A 26,533-nucleotide genomic window follows, 5' to 3' on the forward strand; every position below is an offset into this window, starting at 1 on the left:
ATTTACATATGCATTTAAAGCTATTATGAACTTTTTACTGGGGAAAAAGCTCTCATGAAATGTTAGATAGAACTTTGTAGTGTCATTGAAATTTAATATTCCTTTTGCTTAAAATTTTAAAGGAAAATATTTGATTTCTTCTTTTGTTCTAAAAGGATCTTATTAATATTAATCTTTTTGTTCTTCTGGCATTTACCTGGAAACTCATAATGCTGTTTTTTTTATCAGAAATATATTTTTATTGGTTTCACTGGAATCTGAATCATCAAAAGAGCATATGATTAAGCCATTTTTGCTCAGCAGGTCAACATCAAAGTTCACATAGTGAAAATTTTATATGTCTTTTATATATACAGACCTGTATCTGATCCAACTTAAAAAAATTTTATTAAAGTAGGTGTGAGTTTACTAATGATACTGGCCATCCTTGTGGAGATTTCCAAGTAATTTTGTAGTGTTAACTATTAAATGTTTTTAATTTTCAAACCTATTTATATGATATTTTAGACATAAATATGGTATGTAGAATTAAGAGAATATTATTTTGTAGATTATTCTGTTTATACTGTGTCTATTCTCTTGAACCCTATGTTTTGGAAGCATGGCTGTTTTATGAAAAAAATATACACTATTTTTGCATGTATTTTCATAATTAGTGAGAAAAATAGCGTAAAAAATGATAGTAATGTTCTGAGATTGTTTTCCTATCTCCAATGTAGACTAATGGAGACATTAATTTTCAGATGTTAGGGAAAGAGTAATTTTATTATTTTATTATATTCATTTTAATAAATTCTGAAATTGTGTTTAGAAAAATATTTTGTTCTTTAAAAGGGAACATTAAAAATTATAAAATAGATTTTTATTTGGATAATAAGGAAAGTTTAAAAACTCACTTGTGATCTTACCACCTAACTTTCTTTCATTCAAGTTCTGGTAAAATTCTTTTTGGGGTTCTTTTCTACACACTCAGATACACAGATCCCATTTGGGATTATTTGCCATGCACAGCTTTGTGTTCCGAATTTGCCTGTGTCCTTGAACATTTTTCAAAATCAAGTTTATTTGACACCCAATATTTTATCTGGTGAATATGGCATTCTCTTGTTGATTATATTACTGTGTGTTTTCCATTTTAAAATTACAGATCAAGTAATTTCTCTCCTATATGATCCAGTGCTTTCCATATTTGGAGCTTTCATTTGTATTTGTTACTGATTTAATTCTAAGGAAAATCACGCAGACAAGCTTCTTGCTACTAGATACCCAAACCTGGAGGAAGCCGGAGGTATCCACTCTCCTCATTTTGCTTTTCTCCTTTAATCCACCCACAATCACAACCATATGTAGAACTTCCCCCATTACGAGAGATGCTGTCACATGGGTACACATGCCTTGTGGTTATAGCTAGCCATGGCAGTGTTGGAAGATTTTTTTTCATTAAAGATTTTATTTATTTATTTGACAGAGAGAGAGAGAGAGAGAGATCACAAGTAGGCAGAGAGGCAGGCAGAGAGAGAGAAGAAGAAACAGGCTCTCTATTGAGCAGAGAGCCCGATGCAGGGCTTGATCCCAGGACCCCAAGATCATGACCTGAAGAGGCTTAACCCACTGAGCCTCCCAGGCACCCTGGCAGTGTTGGAAGATCCTTTAGTAGGTTGTTTCTCTGCCCCACAAAAAAAATCTACGTGCTAGCTTTTATTTTTAATAAGCAGGGTCTCAGTGTTTACAAGATTGCACTGGAATATTGTGCAAAGGTGGTGTTTCCCAGAACATTTAGCATCGGTGTAATTCTGAAATATAAAAGAAACTTTAACAATATTAGCCCTCCACCATCTTCTTTTATAGATGAGGCAGGTCTGGCCCAAAGAGTTAATTGAGAATTGCCCAAGTGCTCCAGCTGTCTATTGGTAGAAATGGAAATAGGAATCAGGCTTACGAATTCTATTTTTTTTTTTTTTTTTCTGTTGTACCAGAACCTATAAGAACCAGTATATAGATTATATAGGTTATCTGGGATTCTTATCTAGCTCGTATAATTATTGCTAATTTATGTAGTATTCTGAATTCTCTCAAGAGGCTTCTTTTCTACTATTTTTTCAGGAGAGAGAAACTGTGATTACACAATTAGGGGACACCTTAAGGCCACAGATTTTGTGACATCCAAGGCTATAGTGGTTATAGGAATCTAAGTGTTGAGTAGATCAGAATTCATAAACATGTATTTTTGTTCCTTCCCTTGAAATGCTTTATTCAAATTATTTGTGAAGTGACACCTAGCAGATTTAAAAAAATTTTTTTTAAAGATTTTATTTATTTATTTGACAGACGGAGATCGCAAGTAGGCAGAGACGCAGGCAGAGAGGAGGAAGCAGGCTTCCTGCTGAGCAGAGAGCCAGATGCCATGCGGGGCTCCATCCCAGGACCCTGGGATCATGACCTGAGCCAAAGGCAGAGGCTTTAACCCACTGAGCCACCCAGGCGCCCCATGTCGCAGATATTTTAAAGCTACTATTATATTGGATAAAAACACTTAAGGGAGATTTTTTTCTAATACTAAATAATGATCTTTGAAAAATGGTAATTCTCCTGTGTAATTATGATGCCCATTTTTACAGATGGTGGAAACTGAGGTTGCGAGTATAACACGGTGACTTGTCCAACATTGCATAGCTTGTGGTGGAAACAGGATATGAGCACAAATTCCTTTTATTTTTTTCCCTTTATTTACTGCCAGTAAAATGACTCACATTTATATCTTTTCATTGAACTCATAGTGTTGAATTTAAATTTAGGGTTATTATATTCAACAGATTACCATATACTCTTTAATTTTTTTAGCTTGACACCAATTTTGGAAAAGAAGTCATCAGTGACTTTGTTAGAAAAATCAAATTAAAACCTGATATTGCCACATAAACTATATCTGTGGCAGGAAAAATGAATCAGTATTTTTTAATTTTGTGTTTTTAGTTCTAATTTGACCATCTGTTCAGGATTGGTATTTTTCATCATATGGAAAAATATATATGATTGTCAGCTGTCTATAAAGTATTCACTACTTTATAGAGTCACAGTTCTGTATTTTTTTACTAAGAACTCTTTGTGGCAGGCAGAATTCTCTGATTTTAATTTTTTTGTTTTCAGAATAGCAAGAAAGAAATAGAAGCAAATGAGATGCTGACTTCTTTCATTTACTTTAGTGTTTAGTGTTTATACTTTCGGACATTTTTATGCAGGACTTACTCTTTCTTTAGTGCAGCATCTATTTTAAATTGTGTGAGTAGAATAAAGAGAATAAAGTTGTATTAATTTGGAGGGAAATTTAAACTAGATACTCTAAATATAAACACTGACTGAGATGTTATGAGTAATTTCCTATGAAATTAATTCTTAAAAAAATCTTAAAAAAATGAAGATAAGGTGGTCAAATTAAAGGTAGAATTATACACTGTTTTGTATTTGTTATTTATAAAGTGCTTTTAATTGAACCACTTGTAGTCATTAAATCCAGAGTAGTCCTTGACTTCCACAGAGTTGGCTGAAACATCAGAGTCCTTACCGTATATGAAAACCTATGCCAGGTTTTAAGAAACGGTTTTAAAATGCAAAGGTGAAGTGACTATGCAGTGACTGGGGGAAGGGGGCAGTTATACATACAGCTGTGGCAGAGGACGGGGCAAGAAATAAAGGCTGTATAGAAGTACATGTGGTCTCTACTTTCCAAAATGGAATGTAAGTGTGGAGACGCATTTTCAAACTCTGTTCCATTGCCAGTGACTTTTCTACCAACCATTTACAATCAAAGAGGTTGATTTTAAAATGAATATAATGAGTGAAGTCAAAGTTTGCATATTTTTCATCCCTGATTTGGACTTGATTTAAGAGGACTGCCATTTAATCCTTAATTCATTGAGCCCCTGAAAATTACAAAGGCTTTAGAGGAGTGCAGTCTTGTTGGACACTTACCTTTAAAATCCTATACTATTAGTTTGATTTCATTTAATTTTGAGATTGTGAGTGATCGCCATAGTGTAGGAGTTAGGCTAAATAATGGTACATGCGGTTGGTTGTGATGTGGAAAGCCAAGGGAAATAGGCTGCATGAAGTGTCCTGTATTTATCTGTTTCAGTGCTTTGTTGGGAGGTAAGCAGTCCTAGCTTGCTTGCTTTGGTTAGACCCTAAAAGGGAACATAAAATGAATGTCCAGGTTTGTTTTACGTGAGGTTGGGTGGTGTTTTTTGTTGTTGTTGTTGTTGTTGTTGCTGTTTTTAAATCACAGTTTAAAGTGACTCTATCTACTTTGTCATTTAATGTCAAGTGAGCAATAGTCTGTAAATTTTAGGAAAACAACCAGGAGGTGGTCATTGTTAACATAAGTTATATTATTTGGAAATTTGTTCTTAACTTTTTTCCCCCATATTCTTTCATTAAGAATAAATGAATGCTTAAGTATCTTTTAAGAAAAAAAGAGAATAAATCCTGATGGTTTTTAAAGACACCGTAAGCTTATAAACATTTCTCTGGTGCTGAATGATACATTTTTTTCTTTTGAAAATTAAACAGTGTTCGTTCCAGATGCGTAATTTGAAACTCTCGTTGTTTGTTTCCTTGTCTGTATTTTGTTTCAGAAAAAGAAATGCATCAAAAGTGGCTGATTTTAAATAACTAACATTATTTCTGTTTCCTAGCATTTGACTTAAGAGAAGTACATAATAATTGCAAGATGGTCCTAAAACTTAATGAATGCATAAAATACCCTTCAGTGGTATTTTTGTTTCCGACTTTGAATATTAATTTCTAGGAATGTATCCAATACATGTCCTGACACCTTTCTGATTATGCTGCCAATGATCTTTGTATTGCTCAATATTCTTCTAGAAAAAGATACTAAAAAGCCTGAGGCAAGAATAATTTCCTTAAGTGGGGTTAGGAGTTTAAATCTGAATTTGCATTTTTTTGGTTTCTGTCTTATGGATAAATTTCCTACGCCTGCCCAAGACTAGGTTATGGATTGGAAACTCTTTCATATCCCAATTTTAATATGTACCAAATCATATATCCAATGTTCTAATTATGCCTTACTTTTTTTCTGTTAGTGCTTCTGTTTTACTGATGCTTTCAGCTCTTATTCTTACCATACTATTAATTGTAACTTCTTTCCCTTCTTTGAAGGAAATAGTGTAAAGCATCTACTTACAGAGGAGAAAAAAGAATATCTAACCCACAAAATAGTAGCACTTTTATTTTAAGAAACCAATATTCTAGTAGGAATTACAGTGTTCTTTTGCTTATTAAAAACATATATAGAAGCATTTCATTTATTCACACATGAATCTGTATTTAATTCATTAACAGATCTTACTAGTTCTATCCTTAAAGCTTATTCTGCATCTGATTACTTCTTACTCCTGGCAGTGTCCTAGCTTTTGTGACATCAACTGGCCTTGCCATTTATAGTAACCTGTTACTGACAAGATGATTGCCCTCAATGATTTTACTGATTGATTTATTGCAAAAGCAAACTTTCAGAAACATAAGAAGTCATTTGAGTTCAGAGATTGTTTTTTTCATTGTCGTATTGTTGGGGTCTATTCTGTTTGGCCCATAGAGCATACACACACACAAAATGCTCACAGAATGAATGGAACATAAAAGGATATGTATGTTTCAGAAAAATTTATCGATTGACTGCTATCTGAGACACTCTACTGGGTACTGGGATGTTTAAATAAAGAATAAGATCTCTGCCCAATAGGAATTCACAGTCTGCTAAAGAGACAGACATAAAAGACATACAAAGTAGTAGGAACCCTAGAGGGAGCTCCTATAAAGTGCCCTAGGGACAAGAGAAGGGGCAGATATTCCTATCATTCTTAAGAGCTCAAGTTATCTGTTGTTATAATATCTGCATGGATGAGGAAGAAAATGCATGTTATTGCACTTTTATAATGGGTAAAAAATTCAGTTTATGACCTTCCCTTGTCCTCTTTGTTCCTGAGTAGTGTTGGGTTCACTGAGGGCACAGGATATACATAGGTTGAATCCATGGAGACTTTTTCAAACTGATCTGAACTGTTGATTTTGGAAGTGCTGCTTTGGTTTTTTGTTTTGTTTTATTTATTTTTAAATACCAATCTCAACATTCAATGTACAGCCATGCATTGAATTTAAAAAGTGCCCAGTCATATAAAATCTTGTATTTTTAAGAAATAAGTTTGCAAAAAGTAGTTATGGTGTGGCCAAGATTTAATGTTTTATTTGTTTATTTATTTGCTTCTTGTTTTGTAAGACAGTTTGAACTGCAGTGTGGTAATTTTCTAGATGAAACTCTTTTCAGATTCCCTGTAATGCCCACAGTAGATCCTTCTCTTTTAGTTGTTCTGCAGTTTCTGCCTTGGTTGGCATTTCATTGTAACTTAACTTCCTTGTAGTTGAGTCAACTCTGTTGAGCTTTCTTTAGAGAGTTAGATAAATGGCTTCCGGACAGATCCAATTTTTGTTCAGGATAGTTTCATAATTTGCCTTGTAATGCTAGTGTCCTGGATTTAAGGCTTAGGCATAGCAGTTATCTTGAGTTACAGAAATATTCCTTCTCAAAACTTTATAGGTGATATGTGCTGGTCTATAGTTTCAACATGCCATGCTTTCAATAACTTTGAATTACATTGTTTGTTTTAATTCTAGCCTTTAATATAATTTGATTTCTCTCTGCCTCTCATCCTATCTCTCCCTCACCCACTGCTAATGTATTAAAGATGACCTTGGGGCTGAAATATTGTCATACTTGCTTGTTCAAGTTAGTTTTCAATAATAGTTTTCAATAAAAAAATAAATAAAAATAGCTTTTTTTTTTTGTTTTAACAGTAGCTTTGTACTTAATGATTTACTTAAGTCATGTGAGTGTGCTTTATTTTCTAAGCTTTTTTCTTTTTAGGTATGTGAAGACCTGTTTTCATGTCCTGTAGCCAACTGTATTGGAAATAAAGTGGCTCTTCTGGGCCTCTTAGAACATTGAAGGGATCTCACAAACTTTGGCCAAGGAGATAATGTTTTGGATATGCTCTAGTTTATTGAAGTTCTATTTCCTTTAAGATTTTGTCTCCTTATAATCTTTACAGCCTTTGGGAAAATGAATGTTCTGAGTTGTAAAGACTGTGCTGCAACATAAATATATAAGTAGAGGAAAATTTCTCATCCTTTGAATTGCTTATCCATTGATGAAGCCAGTCAACATTGTATGTGTGCACATATGTGTGTTTGAAGAGATTGTGAGCAGTATTTTTTTTTAATTTGCTTTAGACACAAATGTCAACAGTGTAATCCTTTCCTGTCCTGAAATGGAAGCTTCATAAAGTCTTTGCTCTCTCGACAATGGAACTATACCTTGCTTACTGTGTGATTAGTATACTTTTTGATTAAAAATGCCAACAGCAGATTTTATGGGTACATAGGGTACATCTCTAGTTTAGATAGATGGCTTCTTATACATGCTTGATGTTCCTCTATCTCTCTCTCTCTCTCTCTCTCGTGTGTGTGTGTGTGTGTGTGTGTGTGTGTTCTGTTCTGAATTTCCCACTACGTCACATATTTCATTTATAACTATATTTATTCAGAAGTATTTTTTTGTTATTTTTTCTACTTTATGGATGTATTAGTCCCCATGTAACTGGCTGATAACTTTCCTGAATTTTTCACATTGGGTTTCTAAATTCCAATTTTAAGAACTCAACTGGTATTTTAATATCTGGTATTTTAATAGTGAGCACTTAGTCAGGAGCCAGGAGACTCAGGTTATGGGTTATGGCCTCTTTAACTTTGGTTCAGTTATTTATTTTGTCTGAACTTTGGTTTCCTCATTTGTGTAATTTAGGGTTGAGTTTATTCTCTAAGGTTCTTTCTCAAACTCAGCCATGGTATAGGATATCTTTCTTTTTGGAGTATACAGACTGCTATAGTCAGCTTCATCTGTATCTATCTATTTAATCCCATCTTCTCCCCCACAGAGAAGCTCCTTTTGTGGTGCCATGACCTAGACATACATGACCATTCATGCTGAAACATTGAAGTTGGACTGTGTCTTCCATGTTCCTGGAAATCCAATGCCCTATCCATTGTGCTCCAAAGCCACTTTTTCTTCCAAATTCCTAAATAGTCTCTAAAATACCTCGAGTTACCTCTAATTCTATAGGAAAAGATGGCTTTTGGTTAGTCTTGTTGTAGAATTACTTCTTCTGAATTCTCTAGAAAACCAAGAACTATTCATAATAGTGCCTAAATATTATCATCTCCCCTTATTAATTCATGTATCCTCAAATCAGACAGGATGATTGGATTGATGTCAGCCAGCCAGTTTTCCACTTCTCCCTCAGAATGAGCTGTGCTAATTCCATTTGTAGAGCTATTTCTGAAACATGAAACTGGGAGAAAAAGCTAATTCATTGGGAACATTTTAGTGTTCAGGTAAGTATTCTCAAGCCAGAAGAATGAGGCAAAATGAAAGGGATGACATTTCATGGAGATAGTTGTTGGCTATATGAGGACAGGAGCCTTAATTATTCACTCTGTCCCTAGTACTCAGGAGAATGTCTTACCATACTAGGCTTTCTATAAAAATTGTTGAATGAGTGAATAAGTCAATACATAGTGGTACAGAAGAGCTTACTTACTTAACTCCTAGATTTTTGGTTTTGGAGCATGGAGATGGAGAACTAGTGTGGTGCAGTGTCTGAAACCCAGTTAAATAAAAGAACATGGATTTACCTGGAATGTGATTAAGTGAGGGTAGGGGATTCATCTATTTACTTTAATTCTTGAGTACAGCACTTAGACAAATGAAAGGATGTTATGGTTTTGTCAAGTGTTTTATTCATTGAAACTAGAGCTGTTCATGTAGGGGGTCAGATGACCATTTGTCAGAAATGTCAAACAAAAGATTCTTGAAAGAATAATAGGTAGTTAAACCAATTGATCTCAAGGTCCGTGTGAGTTCATAGTTCTGTGAGTTTTATTTCAAAGGGAGGTCAGTTGGACCTGGCCTGCTGACTGTCTCACAAAAGATAGTGAAGTGGATAATGAATTTCTCAGTCTTTGCTAAAGAGATTGAATTTATAGAGCCTTTCCTGACAATATCAACATTTTTAGGAATATCAAAATATAGAAATAGTGGATAGTGGATGGAAGAAAGCTGGCTCTGAAGGAAATGAGAAAAGAAAGAACAGTTAGAACATCATTGTGAATTCCCTGGGTGTAGATTATCAATAGTTGTCCTCTAAATACTTCAGTAACACTGATTGGGTTCTTTATCAATATCACACCAGTGAGAATACAGCAGCATTCTGGAGGTATACGTATGCATAGAAGGAACCTCCAAGCACACATCAGTAGCTTCAGAGTGTATATAGGTCTGCATGGTCACTGATGAAATGATTTTTCTAGTATTGAATTTGAGTCTTTGAAAAACTTTAAATCACTTACTCAACAAAGTTGTGGAGCTTAAAGGTAATTATAAGCATGTTTTGCAGTCTCCTGAAATTAGCAGTTTATTGAGGGAGGCTGGTGGAAGAGTAATTATATTACAGCTATATATATATATATATGTATATATATATACACACACACACACACACACACACATATATATATGTTTATTTATTTAAAACTGTGATATACATAAGATGCTCTAGGAACATTCTGCTTTGGGAAATCAGTAAAGGAAGGAGACTAAGTATCGAAGGCTAAATTTTGAAGGCTAGGAAGTGTAGGTGGTGGTAGCCAATAGTACAGGCCCGAGTAGCCTCACCTCTTGGGGGACTTGACGGAAAGGTTGCTTTCTAGTAAGTAAGCTTCAAAGTCTTCAAATGTTGTTCAGAGCCAGGATGTTAATTTTTTCAGAAAGGCTCCTAGATGAGAGCAAGATTCTGTGAAGATATCAATATCTCTAAAGTGATGCCTTATCAGTCGGGAGGGAGAGTTTGGACAGAAACTGAAGGTGAACAGAGGAGAAAGTTAGGGAGATGTACTTCAGTCTCCATCAAAACACCGCCCAAGAGAATGGAACACTTGTTCCTGTGGTTTGTAAATCCCTGATGTGCCAGTGGACGCACCAGACTGCCATTAGCATGATGCCATATACGCATTGTTTCATAAAACAAACTCCCCTCGCTCCAGTTCCCTATTCATTAAGCAACATTCTGATTATAATTTGCCTTCCCATCCAGATTGGTCTGCAGGGAGAAAATGTACTGGGTATGCTGACAGGAACATTCTGATCCATATGGTGGTTATGGTTCTTATTGTAAACTGATGTCGTTAATTGAGTGGCATTCTAGTTTGTACATTAGTCTCTCGTGAGCTTAATGTTACACTTTTGCTGAAAGATGCTTCCACTCAGGGTACCAAAAGGGAAAGAAGATCCAATTCCTAAGTTTACAAAGCTGAGCTACAGACTGCTAGGATGTAGTCATCAAGATAAAGGCTGTCTTGTAGCTACCAGGCCCATTTTCAAATAGTACAGTTTCAGGCAGTGTTGTGTACATCAGAAGTGGTTGGAAAGACATATGAAGGCATATTTGAGAAGCTGCAAGTAGTTGATATATGAGAGAGTGGGAAGGAGGGAGGTATGAAGCTAGAGGGAAGGGTAGAAGTTTGTGAAAGGACTTTCTTCTTTGGGCAGAGTTGAAAGGAAATACCTTGTGATTCTGCTAAAATGCTATCTTTCCTTTCATAAGTAAGTTTTAATTGAGTGGATGGATCTCTTGTTATTTTAACTTCAAGCTGGAGTTTTTGACCACATTATTTTCCTGCTTGTATTATATTTACTAGGGTCGGTAAAGAATGATCAGATTACTGTGTAATGAGTGAAAGCAAAGCTAGCCAGCCGCCATGACTTTTGGGGCCATTGTTTATACTTATAATTCTGGTGATTTTGTTACTCTCTTCCAGGTCTGTGCTACTCTGTTAGAATTTCTCTAATAATGAAATTGTGCAATCATGATTGAGACTTACTTTGCCTAGAATGGGTCTCCAGGTCCTTGTAAGCTCTTAAAGGATTCTTAGAAACCTTTTTTTTTTTTTTTTATTAAATGTATTTGCTTACTTGAGAAGTACTTCCATCTTGCTTCTATCAAATTTACATGACTCAAAACATTTATGCACTATGACTGGCGTTTGAAAACTTGGACTTTTTAAAAACTATGTTTTGATGAAATAAGATAGTGATAGGTATTTTTTTTTTTGAAATTAAACTAACATAAACTTATTTTATATTTTTTTCTATTGTTTCACTAATATTTATTGGAAACTCAAAGTCAGTTCATGGCATCAGCTTTTACTCTCCAGTCCATTAATGGCATTATGTTATTAAAATGTAAAGGATTTTTTTAGCTTCATTTTCTTTTAGTTACAGAATTACTTTAATTTTCTTTGCCAAGTATCTACTCACTCAGTTCCCTCAGTGTCCTTTTTCTGAATTCTCTGTAACTTGACCTCAGTTGATGAGTAGGCAAAACATTTTAGTTTAGTGAAGTAAGAAGACTGAGAGATCTGTTTTGTACTGCACTCCTTTGAGATGGTTGTACAGATATTACAAGAGTTTCTTGCCTTTACTTAATAATTAACTTCTGTTTTTCTTACTGATGTTTTAGGAAAAGCATATAAGCAATGAAGAAGAGCACTTAAGAAGGATGGAAGAGGCCAGATTGCAGCTCAAGGATCAACTTCTTTGCCTGGAGACTGAACAGGAATCCATTCTTGGTGTCATAGGAAGGGAAATTGATGCAGCTTGTAAAACTTTCTCTGGGGACTCAATGGAGAAATTGAAAGTAATTATGAGTTCTCATTGTGCCTTTCAGTTAGTTTCTTAATATATAATTATAAGAAGATTTTAATGCATAGTTACATGGTAGTCACATTTTTATTCTGGAAAGTTTTATGAAACAAAATAACATCTTGCACTGTTTAGAATGCGATACTATATATCTACTGCATGGTCCTGGGAGAGAAGTGTACCGTTAATTCATGGAATTGCCTCTATCACATTCTGTAAAAGAAAATGTCTTAGGAGAGAGGCAGCAGTTCTGATGAAAAAAATATCCTTGGAGTCAAGAGGCCTGGATTTTCATTATCACAGGCCATTTTTGTTGTTGTTAGTGTATTAATGGCTAACATCTATTGAGTACTAGTTATATTACAGGTACTGTAGGATTCTCTCCCTTAATCTCTAAAACTACTGTCCTTTAGGTACTCTGATTAAATTCATTTAAGACGAGGGAAAGCAAGGCTTGGTGAGGTTAAGTAACTTGGCCCTGGCCATGTATCTAGTTAAATGCTAGAAGCAAGACTTTAGACCTTGGGGATCTAACTCCCTGAGCTTAAACACATGAGCACTGTGCTATTTGCCTTCCCTGTTTAGACAAATATACTCAAGTGAGTTTTTCTATCTTTAAAACAGAATGTTGCTATTCAATTTATAGTTCTAATGAAATGAAATAAAAACAGAATTGATCATGAACGTTTTTAATTCCTTGAAGGCGAGCCCCTCCTTCAGTCTAGGTCGTAGTACTGCTATGTTGCATTGTACTGCTTCAATACAGTGGGACCATAATCCTTAGCATTTAGCCATCATTTACCCTGTATTTGTTTCATATGATGAGATGACAGGACTTAAAATGCCTAAGGACTTCTTAGTTTTTAATACTTTCCGGGTGTTTCTTCTTTTTGTCATTCTTTTTTTGTTGTTGTTTTTGGCTTCTTTCTCCTCTTTTTTCCTGCTCTTTCTTCATATCCTTTTTCTTTTTTTTTTTTTCCCCTCCTTATGTGGTGTTTTAAAGAAAGTAGAACTATATTTCCACACTTGCAGTGGAAGGTGTCTTAGGATTCACCTTTAATAGAAATATCTCGACAGGTAGAATTTGGTGGAGTTGATGGAGTTTCTGTAATATGAATTCCTATCTACATTTTAATTTTTTTTTAAAGATTTTATTTATTTATTTGACAGACAGAGATCACAAATAGGCAGAGAGGCAGGCAGAGAGGGGGTTGGGAGCAGGATCCCTGCTGAGCAGAGAGCCCGATGTGGGGCTCGATCCTAGGACCCTGCGATCATGACCTGAGCCGAAGGTAGAGGCTTAACCCACTGGGCCACCCAGGTGCCCCCTATCTACATTTTTTGAAATGCTCAGATGTCATTTTGAGAGGACTATGAGCCAAATATGAGGAGTAATTGGCTTTAGAGGACTCTTTCAGTTTTGTTGTAGAGCTTGTTATAATGATGGCTTATTCTTTTTCCTGTCTGCTGCTGCTTCTTTTATTTGACTTGTCATGTTTACCTATATTTAAAGGATGTGTGACCTTAAGATCCTAATTTCATCTAAAAGAAGCACATACTAACAATGAAATAGTTACTCTATATCTAAGTATTTCTATCAGGATGGCTTATTTTCAGTCAGATAGAGACATAGAAATGGTATTATTTAGATCATGCTATAAGGTATATAAACCTTGTTATGGGCAATTACAGGCTAAAACATAGTGGGTAAATTGCAGATTGCTTAAGTATTTTCTGTTTGAGGCACAAATTATCCTTCCAACATATTCCAAAAAACACCCAATTTTTAAATAGGCTTTCAGGAATGCAGTGATTTTGGTAATGGGCCTTTCTTTACACCTCTTCTCCTAGAGAAAGACTAATTCAATCCAACTGATGGGTGGAAAGTAAATCTAAAAGAATGGAAATTCTATTAAGTTTTTTGTTGTTGTTGTTTTGTTTAGAGTACACCTTTTTTGTTGTGGGTCTCTTTCTATTAATAAATAACTTCTGTCATTACCTTCCTATGAACTTGGGGAAAAAAAATGAATACTGAAGAATATAACATTTGTTCTCACCTCAAATAAACAACCCAAGAGGTTGTTAAAATAAAGTTGATTCTGTGCTTTATAGTTCAGAAATTTAAGGGAGAGTGGTGGTCCTTATAAAGTGTTTTAAAAAATGGAATAATTCCAATTATTCTTTGTCATTTGTTGATTTTGGTATATTACTGATGAAATTTTTAGTCATTTTATGTAGAGAGTGACAGCTATGATATGAATTGGATAATAGATATGTAACAAATGAGCCTGAGAAAAGTCCTTGGGAGTATTGATATTATATCTGATTACTTTTTCTTTCTCCAGCCACCATATTTATTATTTATTCCACTTTAGTAAATGCAATTAGTGTTTGAAAATTTAAGGACAGACACTTAAGTCATCACTATTATAAAACAATTAGGAAAGTGTCTGAATTAAAGTTATATCATTTCACAGACCAATTTTGATAATTGAAGAGCTTTTCTCATAGCACTTGGTCTGAGTATTCACCCATTGGTAGAGCATAAAGAGGATAGTCTTTGGCTCAAGACAGATGTTGGCTGAAATTGCATCTCCATATTGCTAATGTATGACCTTGGACAAGTTATGCAATTTCTCTTCTCTCTAAGAATTCATGTCCCATTTATAAGTTGGCTTATTTTGAGGATAAAGTAGAATAAGATATATAAGGTGTATATTATGGAGTGAAATATATTGCACTTAGTGAATACTCAGCTAATGCTAGGTATCATTATTATGTAGTATCTTTTTTTGGTCATATATTCATATATATTTATATATTTATGTATATATAGATTTTCTTTTAACTTTTGAAAAAGATTTTGTTTATTCTAGGGAGAGAGAGAAAGAGAGGGAGGGAGAGCAAGAATGAATGGTAGGGGTAGGGCGGAGGGGGAAGTAGACTCCCTGCTGGGCAGGGAGCTGAACTTGGGGCTCCATCCCCAGGACTCTTGGATCATGACCTGAGCTTAACTGACTAAGCCACCCAGGCTCCCCTGTTTCTTTTAACTTTTTATGACAAATTGTTGTTATAGTTCTCTTGTCGCAAGAGACCTTGAAATCTATTTCCTGATGATGACTTCTTTATATGCAGTAAGTAATAATAATGGTGTTCTATGTGCCAGATGCTGTGCTAACCCTCATTTAATTTAATTTATACTTTGGCCTTATGAGGCAGTTTGCCTGCTTTATAGCTTAGAGAAATTAAGTCACATTACTTATAAGTGGACAAGGCTGTTCTCTTAAACACTAAACTATATATAAATTTGCAAAAAAAATCACAAAATATGAATATTACTTATACTCCTATCAAATTATTTTAGACTTTAATCTTGAACACTTGATCTCTGGTTACTGATGTTTTAATTGAAACCATGACACAGATGAATGGAAAAGAACAATAAAACATATAGTCAGTGACAGTCATTGACAAGTACATGCGGAGTCTGAAGAGGAAGAAAACACTATGAACTGGAAGCAGGATTTCACTGAAGTCAGGGAGACATGAGAGTTGGCGGTGAGATTTGGATGGTGAGAAAAGTGGAGGAAAGAAAAGTTGGATATGAGAATACAGCATTCTTGTTTATGGCATATGGCCGGCATCATTACGTTCATTACGTATTCATCATCTGTCTGAATGAATTACCTAATGATATTCCTTAGGGGAGTCATGAGCACACACATCAGGATGTATAGAAATATTTAAGAATAGGAATAGATGTGGGGCGCCTGGGTGGCTCAGTGGGTTAAGCCTCTTGCCTTTGGCTCAGGTCATGATCCCAGGGTCCTGGGATCAAGCCCCACATTGGGCTCTCTGCTCAGCAGGGAGCCTGCTTTCTCCTCTCTCTCTGCCTGCCTCTCTGCCTACTTGTGCTCTCTGTCTGTCAAATACATAAATAAAATCTTAAAAAAAAAAAAAGAATAGGAATAGATGTCTCTTGCAAAGGGATAGGGTATTTTTAAGCAGAAAATTTCTACAGAGGAGACTGTAAAAATATCACAGGTAGCACCTGTTTCAAAGAAAGTAGGAACTAAAAAAATTCTGTGTTTACAATCATAAAGTCATTGAAAACCTTTGAGCACCGTTTCATTAGTAATAAGGCAGAACCAGATGGCAAAGGATTTTACAAATGAGTTGGTCTGAAGGAAACCAAGGCAGCTGGTATAGACAACCTGTTTATTGTAGGATTTTGTTACCATCATGAAATATAAAGCAATGTTTACACAAAGTCATGTTGATTAGTTTCTGTCAGTTCTATACAACCATTAATGAGACAAAATGGCCCTCATAGTATGAAATTAAAGAAGGATAAATGAGACAAAGAATTAAGTTTCCATGTAATTAAATCTAACCCACTGTGAAATATATTACGTGGAACAAGACTGAGGCAGAGAAGTAAATAAAAATGAAGTACACTGGTTTAATTGAGGCTGCTTGCCAGAACTTTGTGGAATCAGCCTTCAGAGATTCTAGCAATGAGAACACTTGAGAGCTGATTCATGTCTGTATTTGAAGTAAATATTTACTGTCAGTGCGTACATATGTGCACACATACATGTGTACATACATAGACATACTAGATAAATAGTGGTTTGGAATTGGTTGGGTACTTGAACTTTTTTCTTTTTAAACCTTTAAATTTAGGGACTAAACTTTTGGATGGTATGGTGAAGAATTTCACTTACATAAGTTCAATTCAGAAAAAATTCTAATAGACAATTTCTTTTTTTTTTTTTTGTAGGTTTTTTCGTCTAGTCCTGATATTAACTATGACCCACATCGCTGGTTAGCAGAAAGCAAGGTAATTTATCTTTAAGTCCTAAAGTTACCATAATATTTATGACTTTCAAGGTATCCTATTTGGGCCAGTCATACATTTTGTTATAGAAGAGAACATTCAAAGCTGTTTTGGGGAAGATATCCTCGTCATGCATTTAAGAAATTTCCATATTCCTTTAGTTTAACATTTAAAAATTAGTTTAACTGTATAAGAATATAGTTCACAGAATGACAGAATAAAGGAAGGAAAAAACTGTTGAAATATCAAACTAGATTGTCAGACAAATTCTTCTGCCTTTTCCTTGGGCTAGGCAATGTCTTGGAAGTATATAAAGGTCAGGGCAGATAGAAAAAATATAAACCTTTATTTCCATACACTTAGATACTTAATATATTTTAGTTCCCAGAGGTAAGCTCAAAAGCCTCCCAAATCTCCCTGCAGCTCAAACAAATCCCTTCATTTCTCTGGATATCTTGTTTCTTCAATTACAAAATGGGAAGGGTAAACTTTATGTTCTGAAGATAACTTTCTTGCTCCGTGGTTCTTTGGCTTGATGATTTAAATTTAAATGGCAGGTGAGCAAATCTAAATAAAGTCAAACAATTTGCTAATTTTAGCAAGAAGATTCTTCTGCATTATGGGATAGTTACCAGCTATTCTCATATATCGCGTCAACTTGGATATTCCTTCACTAAAATATATAGAAAATCATGACCATATATAATGTAGGTGTTTGTTTATCTAAGTATTGACACTTAAATTAGTTTTTCAGCTTTAAGATGCTAAAGTGAAAAGTCTTTGATCCCAATTTAAATTCTGTAAGAAAACCAGCTGTACTGTAAACCTGAACAATTGTGGTCCAACTTGGGAAACTTTTAAGTTTGTCCCATATCCTAGTTTAAAAATATGAGGAAAGTGAGGTTTTAGAAAAGGTTTGTGACTTTCCGAGTGCCATATAAAGAATGGGAAAATGGATTGGATGTTAGACTCACGGTTAATATTCTTACCATTGTGTGTATTACTGTCTAAAATTTTCATTCAGCCAAGATTTATTGACTGGGTACTTTTTTGTGTATAGACATGAGTGGTATAAGTGTTAGCAAGCCATGGAAATTAATAAGGAAAATGGAAATGTATACAAATTTTTAAAAATCTTTAGGATGTGTTATATTGTTATAGAAATATATAAACATTGACAAGGAGACACAAAAAGAGGAAGAACTGAGTATGACATCTGTGCTAGGAGATTAGGGGGGTGTGATGCTACCAGTGTGTTACAGAAGGTTTCTGCAAAAAGGCAGTATTTAAACTTGATTGTACAAAAAATATGCAGAAGTTTTCTAGTTAGCTAATTATAGATATAATAATGGCAAGAAGTTGAGAATATCTGAGTGAACACAGATAATGCCCTGAGCTTGATGAGTAAGGTACAGGTGGGAGGTGGTGGGGAAAGACAGGGTTCACCTTTGAAGGCCTGCTGTGCATTAAAGAAACCTCTTAAAAAAAAAAATTCTTAATAAGAAACTAGCAGCATTATGATTGACCATTGAAATTTACCCAACCTTGTAAAATTTTCCTCCTACATTAAGTACAGTGATGCTGTTCATTCCTAACCATCTTGATAAAACCAAATGCAAACTTGTATTTATGCCACCTGCATAGAAATTTAGAAATACATGTTTTGCTGTCTCAGAAATTTGGGGCTAGAAACTTTTGTTGTGCATTAAAAAACGTTTCTCTTTTTTTCTTTTTCCCGACTCCTCAGTTGTGACAACAAGAGCAATGTACTTGGAATTTTCTTTTAAGTTAAAATCTTTATCATTTCTGAACAGAAAGCTTTCACTGCTATTATCAGTTAAATTATGAGAGCCAGAGATGACTCTTAATCATAGCTCTTTAATTTGGGAGCCAGTGAGCAGTTTTCCCTTATCATTTAATGGGATTGAACTTCTGATCAGACGAGTTTTAATACTGCATGAGACAAGTGTTCCTCTACAGTGTAAAAGGGTCATGATAAGCAATACCACACTGACCAACTGACTAAGGAGGAATTGAATCTATTTACTAGAAAGATGGTTTAGGTTATTGATGGGCTGCAATACTGTAATTCCCATGAACTATGACTGGACAGCTCTATAAGTATTGAAGATAAGATCTGAAATCAGAGGACAAAAACTATATGGAAAGTAGAATTGCTATTCTGCTAGTCCATGCTTTCATTTTGCAGTATTAGAAGGACCTCTCAGGGCGTTTCATAATTGTTTTCATAAATCTGCCAAATGAATTTCTTCTGTTAGTGTTAATCCTGGAAGAAGTAGAGGATTGGGTGAGGATAGTGTCACTGTTGCTTTGTTGGGATTGGTTGCCTAATATAAATATGAAGGCCAGCTAGGAGTTGGGCCAGGCTCACAGATAAGATAAGCCAAGAATGGTAAGAACAATACATTACAGGGAGGAAAAGGATTGAGATAGTCATTAACCAATACGAGACAAGCAGTTCACATACATGGGGGATTTGTTTTTTTTTTTTTTTTTTTTAATTTTTTTTTTTTTAAAAATATTTTTTTTTTCCCAGGGGTACAGGTCTGTGAATTGCCAGGTTTACACACTTCACAGCACTCACCATAGCACATTCCCTCCCCAATGTCCATAACCCCACCCCCCTCAACCCCCCTCCCCCCATCAACCCTCAGTTTGTTTTGTGAGATTAAGAGTCACTTATGGTTTGTCTCCCTGGGGGATTTGTTTTTGTCATAAATCCCAACAAGGTATTTAGAGGCCAAATTTATTCAGTTTAACAGAGAATTTACTGAGTAGCTACTGTGTCCCAGATGCTATATTACGTCCTGTGGGCATAATAATGAATTTGGCATGATCCGTGCTCTTGAAGAACATTTTTTCCTCTACAAAAGCTGATACATAGATAATTGCAGTATTATCTATAAAAGCTGTGATACGGGTATGCAGAAACTGTCATGGTGTCTGATCCCTGAGATGAATCTTAAAGCTGGCCAGATAAAGAGGAAATACTATGTGTGCAGAGTAAACAATTGTAGGAATGGTATGGAAGAGAAATAGCGTGATAAATACCAAGAAACCCCAAGGGATCTGGCAGCACTACAGTATGAAAGTGTGAGGTAGAGAATGGCAGGGATGAGGCTCTAGAAGGAGGTAGAGAATAGGTCCACAAAGAAGAGCACTGTATGCCATTTAAAAGGTTAAGTTCAGTTCTGCATTTAGAGGGGAACCCCAAAGGAGATTTGAACAGGATACTGATATACTCATATTCATATTTCAGAAGCATTACTCTGATAGTAATGTGAAGGGTGGGTTAGAACTGGGAAGATAAAAGGCAGGGAGACCAGGCAAGAGGTCTTTGGGTGAGACCAATGTTTCTGGGGTGAAAATCCACACTAAGGACATTGTAGAGATTCAGAGGAAGGGACAGACTGAAGAAATGTTTTGGTGACAATACGCAAGAGATGTTTAATGTTATATCAGATGGAGTGATAGAGAAGGAGATGTCTAGGATTTTCAAGACAAGCTAGAAGATACTTTCTCAAAGTTTGGTTTCTGAATAGATGGGCATACAAAGTCCTAGTTAGGCAAGATAGAAGAAGTATTGGAAGAGTTTCCAGGACTGGGATTGATATCTGGAAAGTCCTATTTGGACAGAAAGCCCCAAAGAGAAGCAGGGCCAGAGGCAGAGATCAGAGTATAGGTTGAAATAATGGAAAGAAATGAGAAGTAGCAATGACATTTCCAGAAAATGTGGGCCAATTTCAAATCTAGAGCAGGCAGGCACTCCTAGGATGGAATGATCATTCTAGAAAGTATCCACTGTTGGTCCCAGATCTTAAGGTATCATTTTATGATAGCAAAGAAAAGAAAAGCTGGTGTCAAACAGCTCTTTAGCACAAGGCTGCGTCCTGAGTGCTCTGTTATTTACAGAAGAGCACATTTAATTTGGGGAATCCAGTGCTAAGTATTTCCTCAAGAGGCAAAAAAGGTAAATGTATTTGCTTCTTTGGCTGTAAAGATCTCTTCCTTCTTCGCCTTCATCCCTTTTATTGTCCTCCTCTTTCTTTAGTCTGCAAGATCCATGAGGGAAGACCCATGTCCAACCTGTTCCTCATTGCATCTTGAATACTTACCACAATACCTACCTAAATGCTCAATAAAACATTTTATAAAAAGAGTAATTATATTAGGAATACTGCAGATTTCTACTCAAATTACTTCCTTAGTTTGAATATCACCAAAGAATAAATAGCAAGCATATTAGATTTCAGTAAATTTGTTAACTTTAAAATATTGTTTCATTTGATTGGAACTGTAAAATTCAAAGATTATATGGATAAACACACTTCTAAAATTTCCTTTATTTCTTTATTTGGTATCATGCCAAAGAGTCATACTTTTAGTGGTATAATGTGTTCTAGGTGTTGCCTTTCCTTGCCATTTTTGGAATATTGTAACTGAAGTAGCTTTGGAGATCATGTAGTTTAACTTTGAGAAGACAACTCTGGGAATTCTGAGATTTACCTGAGGACCTAAAGCTAATTAGTTACTGAGAAGTGTTTAGAACCTGGGTCTCTGAATTCTATGCCAGTGTTTCTTTCCATTGTTTGTGTAGTCTACATTTGAATATAAATCTTACATTTAGGCATATTGTCTTTTTAATGGTATAGATTTTTTTTTTTTTTACAAGTTATTGTATGAGAAGTATTAGACCCAGTGTATTTAATTCTGGTTGAAGGATGTGAATAATCATCTAGTATTTTATCCTTCCAGTGTAGACCTCAAAATGAGATGCAGAACTCAGGTTATCTTGATTTATTTGTAGGAAAGATACTTTAGAACGTATGCAAGGAACACATTCAGTTTAATTGAAAAAAAAGTATTTTGTATTTTAAATATGTACTCTTATTATGGAGATATTTTTTCCTTCTTGAATTGCATTCATAACTTAGTAGAAATGTGGAGAGTATTACTAAAAGGATTATATTTTGAGATTGCTTTGGGTTTGAATTTTGTAATTCTGGTTTAATTCTTATTTTGGTGGCCTGGCACACTCTTAGGAATTGCCATTCTCTTCCTTTACCTTTGGTTCTTCTATAAACACTTCCTCAAAATTATTTCTTGAGTTTTGGCAAAGGAAGTATAGTAGTTAAAAGCCGCAAAATTATGGGCTTTAATATAATTGCTAACTCTATCAGCTATGATTGTTTTATTCGAATTTTCTGTTTCCCTAGGTTTTAGCTTTGAGTCATTCCTTAATGACTTTAGTATATATTATTACACTAAATCTCAGTAGGGAATTCTTACACATTAAAAAGATCATTTTGGGCGCCTGGGTGGCTCAGTGGGTTAAAGCCTCTGCCTGCAGCTCAGGGCATGATCCCAGGGTCCTGGGATCCAGCGCCACATAGGGCTCTCTGCTCAGCGGGAAGCCTGCTTCCCTTCCTCTCTCTCTCTGCCTGCCTCTCTGCCTACTTGTGATCTCTGTCTGTCAAATAAATAAATGAAATCTTTAAAAAAAAAAATCATTTTGATTGTTTTACTAGATACTTACTCTCACCTAATTGTAAGCTGTCAACTATGAAGGTAACAAAATGCCTCATTTAGAAATTCTTTCATATTTTAGTTTATTTAGCAGTAGTTGATGTAGTTAAATAAATGAGCCTATTATGTAATCTTGAAGATGCTCTTGTGAGTGGTTAATAGAATGGTGTTTACACTGTGATTAATAGCCTTGTCAGCTAATTATTATTTGGAATTGGTAAAGTTATTCCTATACTGTGTTCCAAGCTGTTTCTCTAAGACACTTAATGAAAGATGTTGGGTGTTTCTCTAACAAACACTGATTCTTATAATTGACTATTGGTTGATTAAATTTCCATAAGTTGATATTTTGTTTTGTAGGATTAATAATATATTCTGCTTATATTCAGTTCATAATAAGCATCTAACTATCACCCATTTTAAAATTTTGTTTGGTGATGGAATAAAGGCTTTATAGGAATAAACTGAAGCCATAGGTCATATTATATTAGTCTGCTCAGGCCACTATAATAAAAGACCACAAACTGGGTGGCTTTAACAACAGATACTTTTTTTTCTCACAGTTCTGGAGTGTAGATATCCAAGATCTAGGTGACAGGGTCAGTTTTTGGTGAGGCCTCTTCCTGGCTTGTAGATGACCACTTTCCTGTGGGGGGAGGGACATTTGGGAGGGTTGGGAGTATTACTGGAAGAATTGGGAGAGTCAGAAGACACAGTGTCTCTTCCTCTTATAAGGACTCCAATCCTATAGGAATAGGGCCTCTTTTTGGTAGTAACCTCATTAAACTTTTATTGCCTACCTTTGTAAAGGCACTATCTCCAAATACAATCACACTGAGGATTAAAACTCCAACATACAACCTTGAGGGGGGACACAATTAGTCCATAGCACATTATCAAACCTGATGAATGCTTCGTTTTAGAGATTTTTTTGGTGTGTTACTCTTTTGCTTTTACCAGAACCAGTAGGATTATTGTTATGACAAAACAGATTTGTTGTTCCTCCATTATCAGCCCTTCACAATGGTACTGAGCATGGGCCAAAGATTGGGATGGAGTAAGTAAGAAATCTTTGAGAAAAGGGAAATGTATGGTTATTTCCTAAATTTGCATTTAAGTCATTGGGCAAGAACAGATTAAACTGGATTGAAACTGATGATTCCCAGGGACTCACTTTGTTTGGACTACATTGGTTTTAAAAAATAGAATTAGTAGTGAATATTTTAAAAAATTACTCAATTGCATAATTCAAGCATGGAATATGTTTGCCTTTTGAGGTATCAGAAGACCTGATAACATCAGGGTTTCATTCTTATGTGATAGGCAATTGTTGGGGCTGAGAAGAACAATGGATATGATCACATTAAAAGGAAGATCCTTCCAGCCTTTCTTCACGGTTATCTTTTTTATAAATTTAATTTGATTTTTTTCATGTTCCAAGATTCATTGTTTATGCATCACACCCAGTGCTCCATGCAATACGTGTCCTCAATACCCACCACGAGGCTCGCCAATCCCCCTACTCCCCTCCCCTCCAAAACCCTCAGTTTGTTTCTCAGAGTTACAGTCTCTCATGGTTCATCTCCCCCTCTGATTTACCACAATTCACTTTTCCCTTTCCTTCTAATCAAAACCACATTGACATACCACCTTACACCAGTTAGAATGGCCAAAATTAACACAGTTGTCTTTTTATAATCCAGATCAGTAGTTTATTCAGGTCCTAAATGTGTTATTTTAGAATGTTCATTAAACTTTCTTAATATAATGATACTAAAAAAGTCTTGGATATTTTTGTTTTCAAGATATTTTTCTGTATTATTACTTAAATGCAAGGTGCTACCTCTTTATAAGAACTTAACAGCATCTAATTTTTCATTTAATTGCATGTGTCCTGTCCTCTCTGTGTGCAGAATTTTGTATTAATTGTGTGTGTGCTCACATACAAACATGAACACACATCCATTCCCAAGGCGCTTTAAATTGAAGAATAATTTAAAATTCTTAAAAACAATCTTGAGGATTTAGTACAGCAAATTCTTTAATATACAAGGATAAAGATGTGTACGTGTTTAAGGTGCCAAATAAGCAGCAAAAAAGACTTGGTTGAAAATATATCTTTTCCAGAAACTATATATCTAACCTTTCCCTTTTATCATGCCAATAATAACAATATGATAATTACTAGGGCTTTTTGGTTTATTTATATTTCTTGAGTGATTGGTAAAGTTTGAGGTGAACAAAAGGTACAATCTATAGATTGAGATTGTTGTTTTAACACAGAAGCAAGCAGCAATAGCATAGACCTCCACTTATTTTTTGCCTGGTTACTATCAATTAATGAATGATTTAAGTAGTAATGTTTTAGAATCAGTTTCCTAATGACTTGTATCTAATACACTGAACGTATTCTAATTTTCAAGATTTTAACAATATAGAAGTGTGGAAAGTAGAGTATTTACCCTCATTTCCCTGTTTGTACCTCTCTCTTTAGTAGGCATAGTCATCATAAACATTTTGGTGTTCATATTTTCAGTCCTGTTCTAGTTCAGTGGGCTGAATTGCAGGTGTTTTGAACATAGATGTGTATTTTTTTAATTGCCAAGTATACTGGCCACTTCCTCTTGGCAGTTTTTGACACTTTAAGTATATCCATATTCTTAGAGTATTTTATTTTCTTCCTTAGGGGTTCTGTCACCCCAGACTCTTAGATTTTCCTCGTGCCCTTCCCATTTCTTCTTCTCAACTTTATTTTTAGTTTTCTCTTCTGTTCCTCTCTTTGACGTTCTCCTTCTTTCTTCTATAGACACTTTGTAGGCTGTTTTATTTGTTCCTATGCCTTGGATGTCCTCCATGCTGTTGATTCTTCAGTCTGTATCTCTCGAGCTTTACATCTCTATATCCGAATAGTCATTCACACTTCTGTGTCTTAGCTAACAACTTCAGCTTATCACAATCTGATGTTGACTTTTTAACCCTTAAATCTTTGCTTCTAGGTTTCCTCTTTCCCTGTATTCTGTCTCAGTGTTTTATGGAAACAAAAGTTGTAGTAGAGTGTGCTCCTTTTATCTGGCAAAGAGTTGACTACATTTCCTGGCTTCCTGTCCTATGGGAGCTTTTTATCTCTTTATATTTGCATGAGTATTTCAAAGTGATGTTGGGAAATGAAGCAGCCTTCATTAAGTTTTTGCGATCTTAATCAGAACTCCACAGCTCAACTTAAGTTGGGGACTTCCTGTATTTACCCAGTGACAATCAGATAAGGTAGAGGCCTATAAATTATGTAACAGGTACTAAAGCCAGGTCTCGTCTCCGCAAGGAGGTTTAATTTTAACTTTGTTGCTTGTTTCTTTTCTTTCTTTCTTTCATTCTTTCTTGTTAAATACCAGCTGAATTGAGATCTAATTCATATAACATACAATCCCCCTATTTAGAGTGTACCATTCAGTAGTTTTTAGTATATTCACAGAAGTATGAAGCCATAACCATAACCATGAATTTTAGAACATTTTATCACCCCAAAAAGAAAACGTGGACCCTTTAGCCATCAATTCCTAAATCTGTCCATTCCACTTACCCACCCCCCCAGCCCTAGTCAACACCTAATTTGCTTTCTATATCTATAGATTTGCCAGTTCTGCACATTTCCTATAAATGGAATCATACAATATGTGGTCCTTTATAGATGATTCCTTTCATTTAGCAGAATGTTTTTAAGGTTCATCAGTATTGTAGCATGTATCAGTACTTCACTTCTTTGCTAAATAATAGTCCACTATATGGATTTACCATTTTATTCATCCATTAATCACTTGAAGTTCCTTTGGGTTATTTCCATTTCTTAGATATCATGAAAAATGCTGATATAAACATTTGAGTTTAAGTTTTTCATGAACATATGTTTTCATTTCTCATAAATATATACTTAAAAGTAGAATTGCTGTAATAGACCAGAGAGGAACAGAGACAATATACAGTAACAGTCCCCTTACAGAAAATACAATGGCACTAAATTTGTGTTTTTCAATATTTACCCTGAATGTAAATGGGCTAAATGCTCCAATCAAAAGACACAGGGTATCAGGATGGGTAAAACAAACAAACAAAACAGACAAACCCCATCGATATGCTGTCTGCAAGAAACTCATTTTAGATCCAAAGACACCTCCAGATTTAAAGTGAGGGGGTGGAAAACCATTTATTATGCTAATGGACATCAAAAGAAAGCTGATAATCCTTATAACAATAAATTAGATTTTAAGCCAAAGACTATATAAGAGATGAGAAAGGACACTACATCATACTTAAAGGGTCTGTCC

General features: G+C 35.0%; 1 protein-coding gene across 3 annotated transcripts in view; it reads left to right on the plus strand.

Annotated features, from left to right (window-relative positions):
• Positions 1-26,533, plus strand: part of LOC111148569 (centrosomal protein 128) — a 395,466-nt gene that overhangs the window by 131,944 nt on the left and 236,989 nt on the right. For all 3 annotated transcript variants that reach the window (XM_022505239.1, XM_022505241.1, XM_022505240.1), the window contains 2 exons: positions 11,646-11,822; positions 16,611-16,670. In XM_022505239.1, the coding sequence (XP_022360947.1) occupies positions 11,646-11,822; positions 16,611-16,670 (237 nt within the window). The remainder of the gene's footprint in view (positions 1-11,645; positions 11,823-16,610; positions 16,671-26,533) is intronic.

Source organism: Enhydra lutris, unplaced genomic scaffold, assembly GCF_002288905.1.
Source record: "Enhydra lutris kenyoni isolate GAN:26980312 unplaced genomic scaffold, ASM228890v2 scaffoldscaffold20, whole genome shotgun sequence".
NCBI classification, from domain to species: Eukaryota; Metazoa; Chordata; class Mammalia; order Carnivora; family Mustelidae; genus Enhydra; species Enhydra lutris.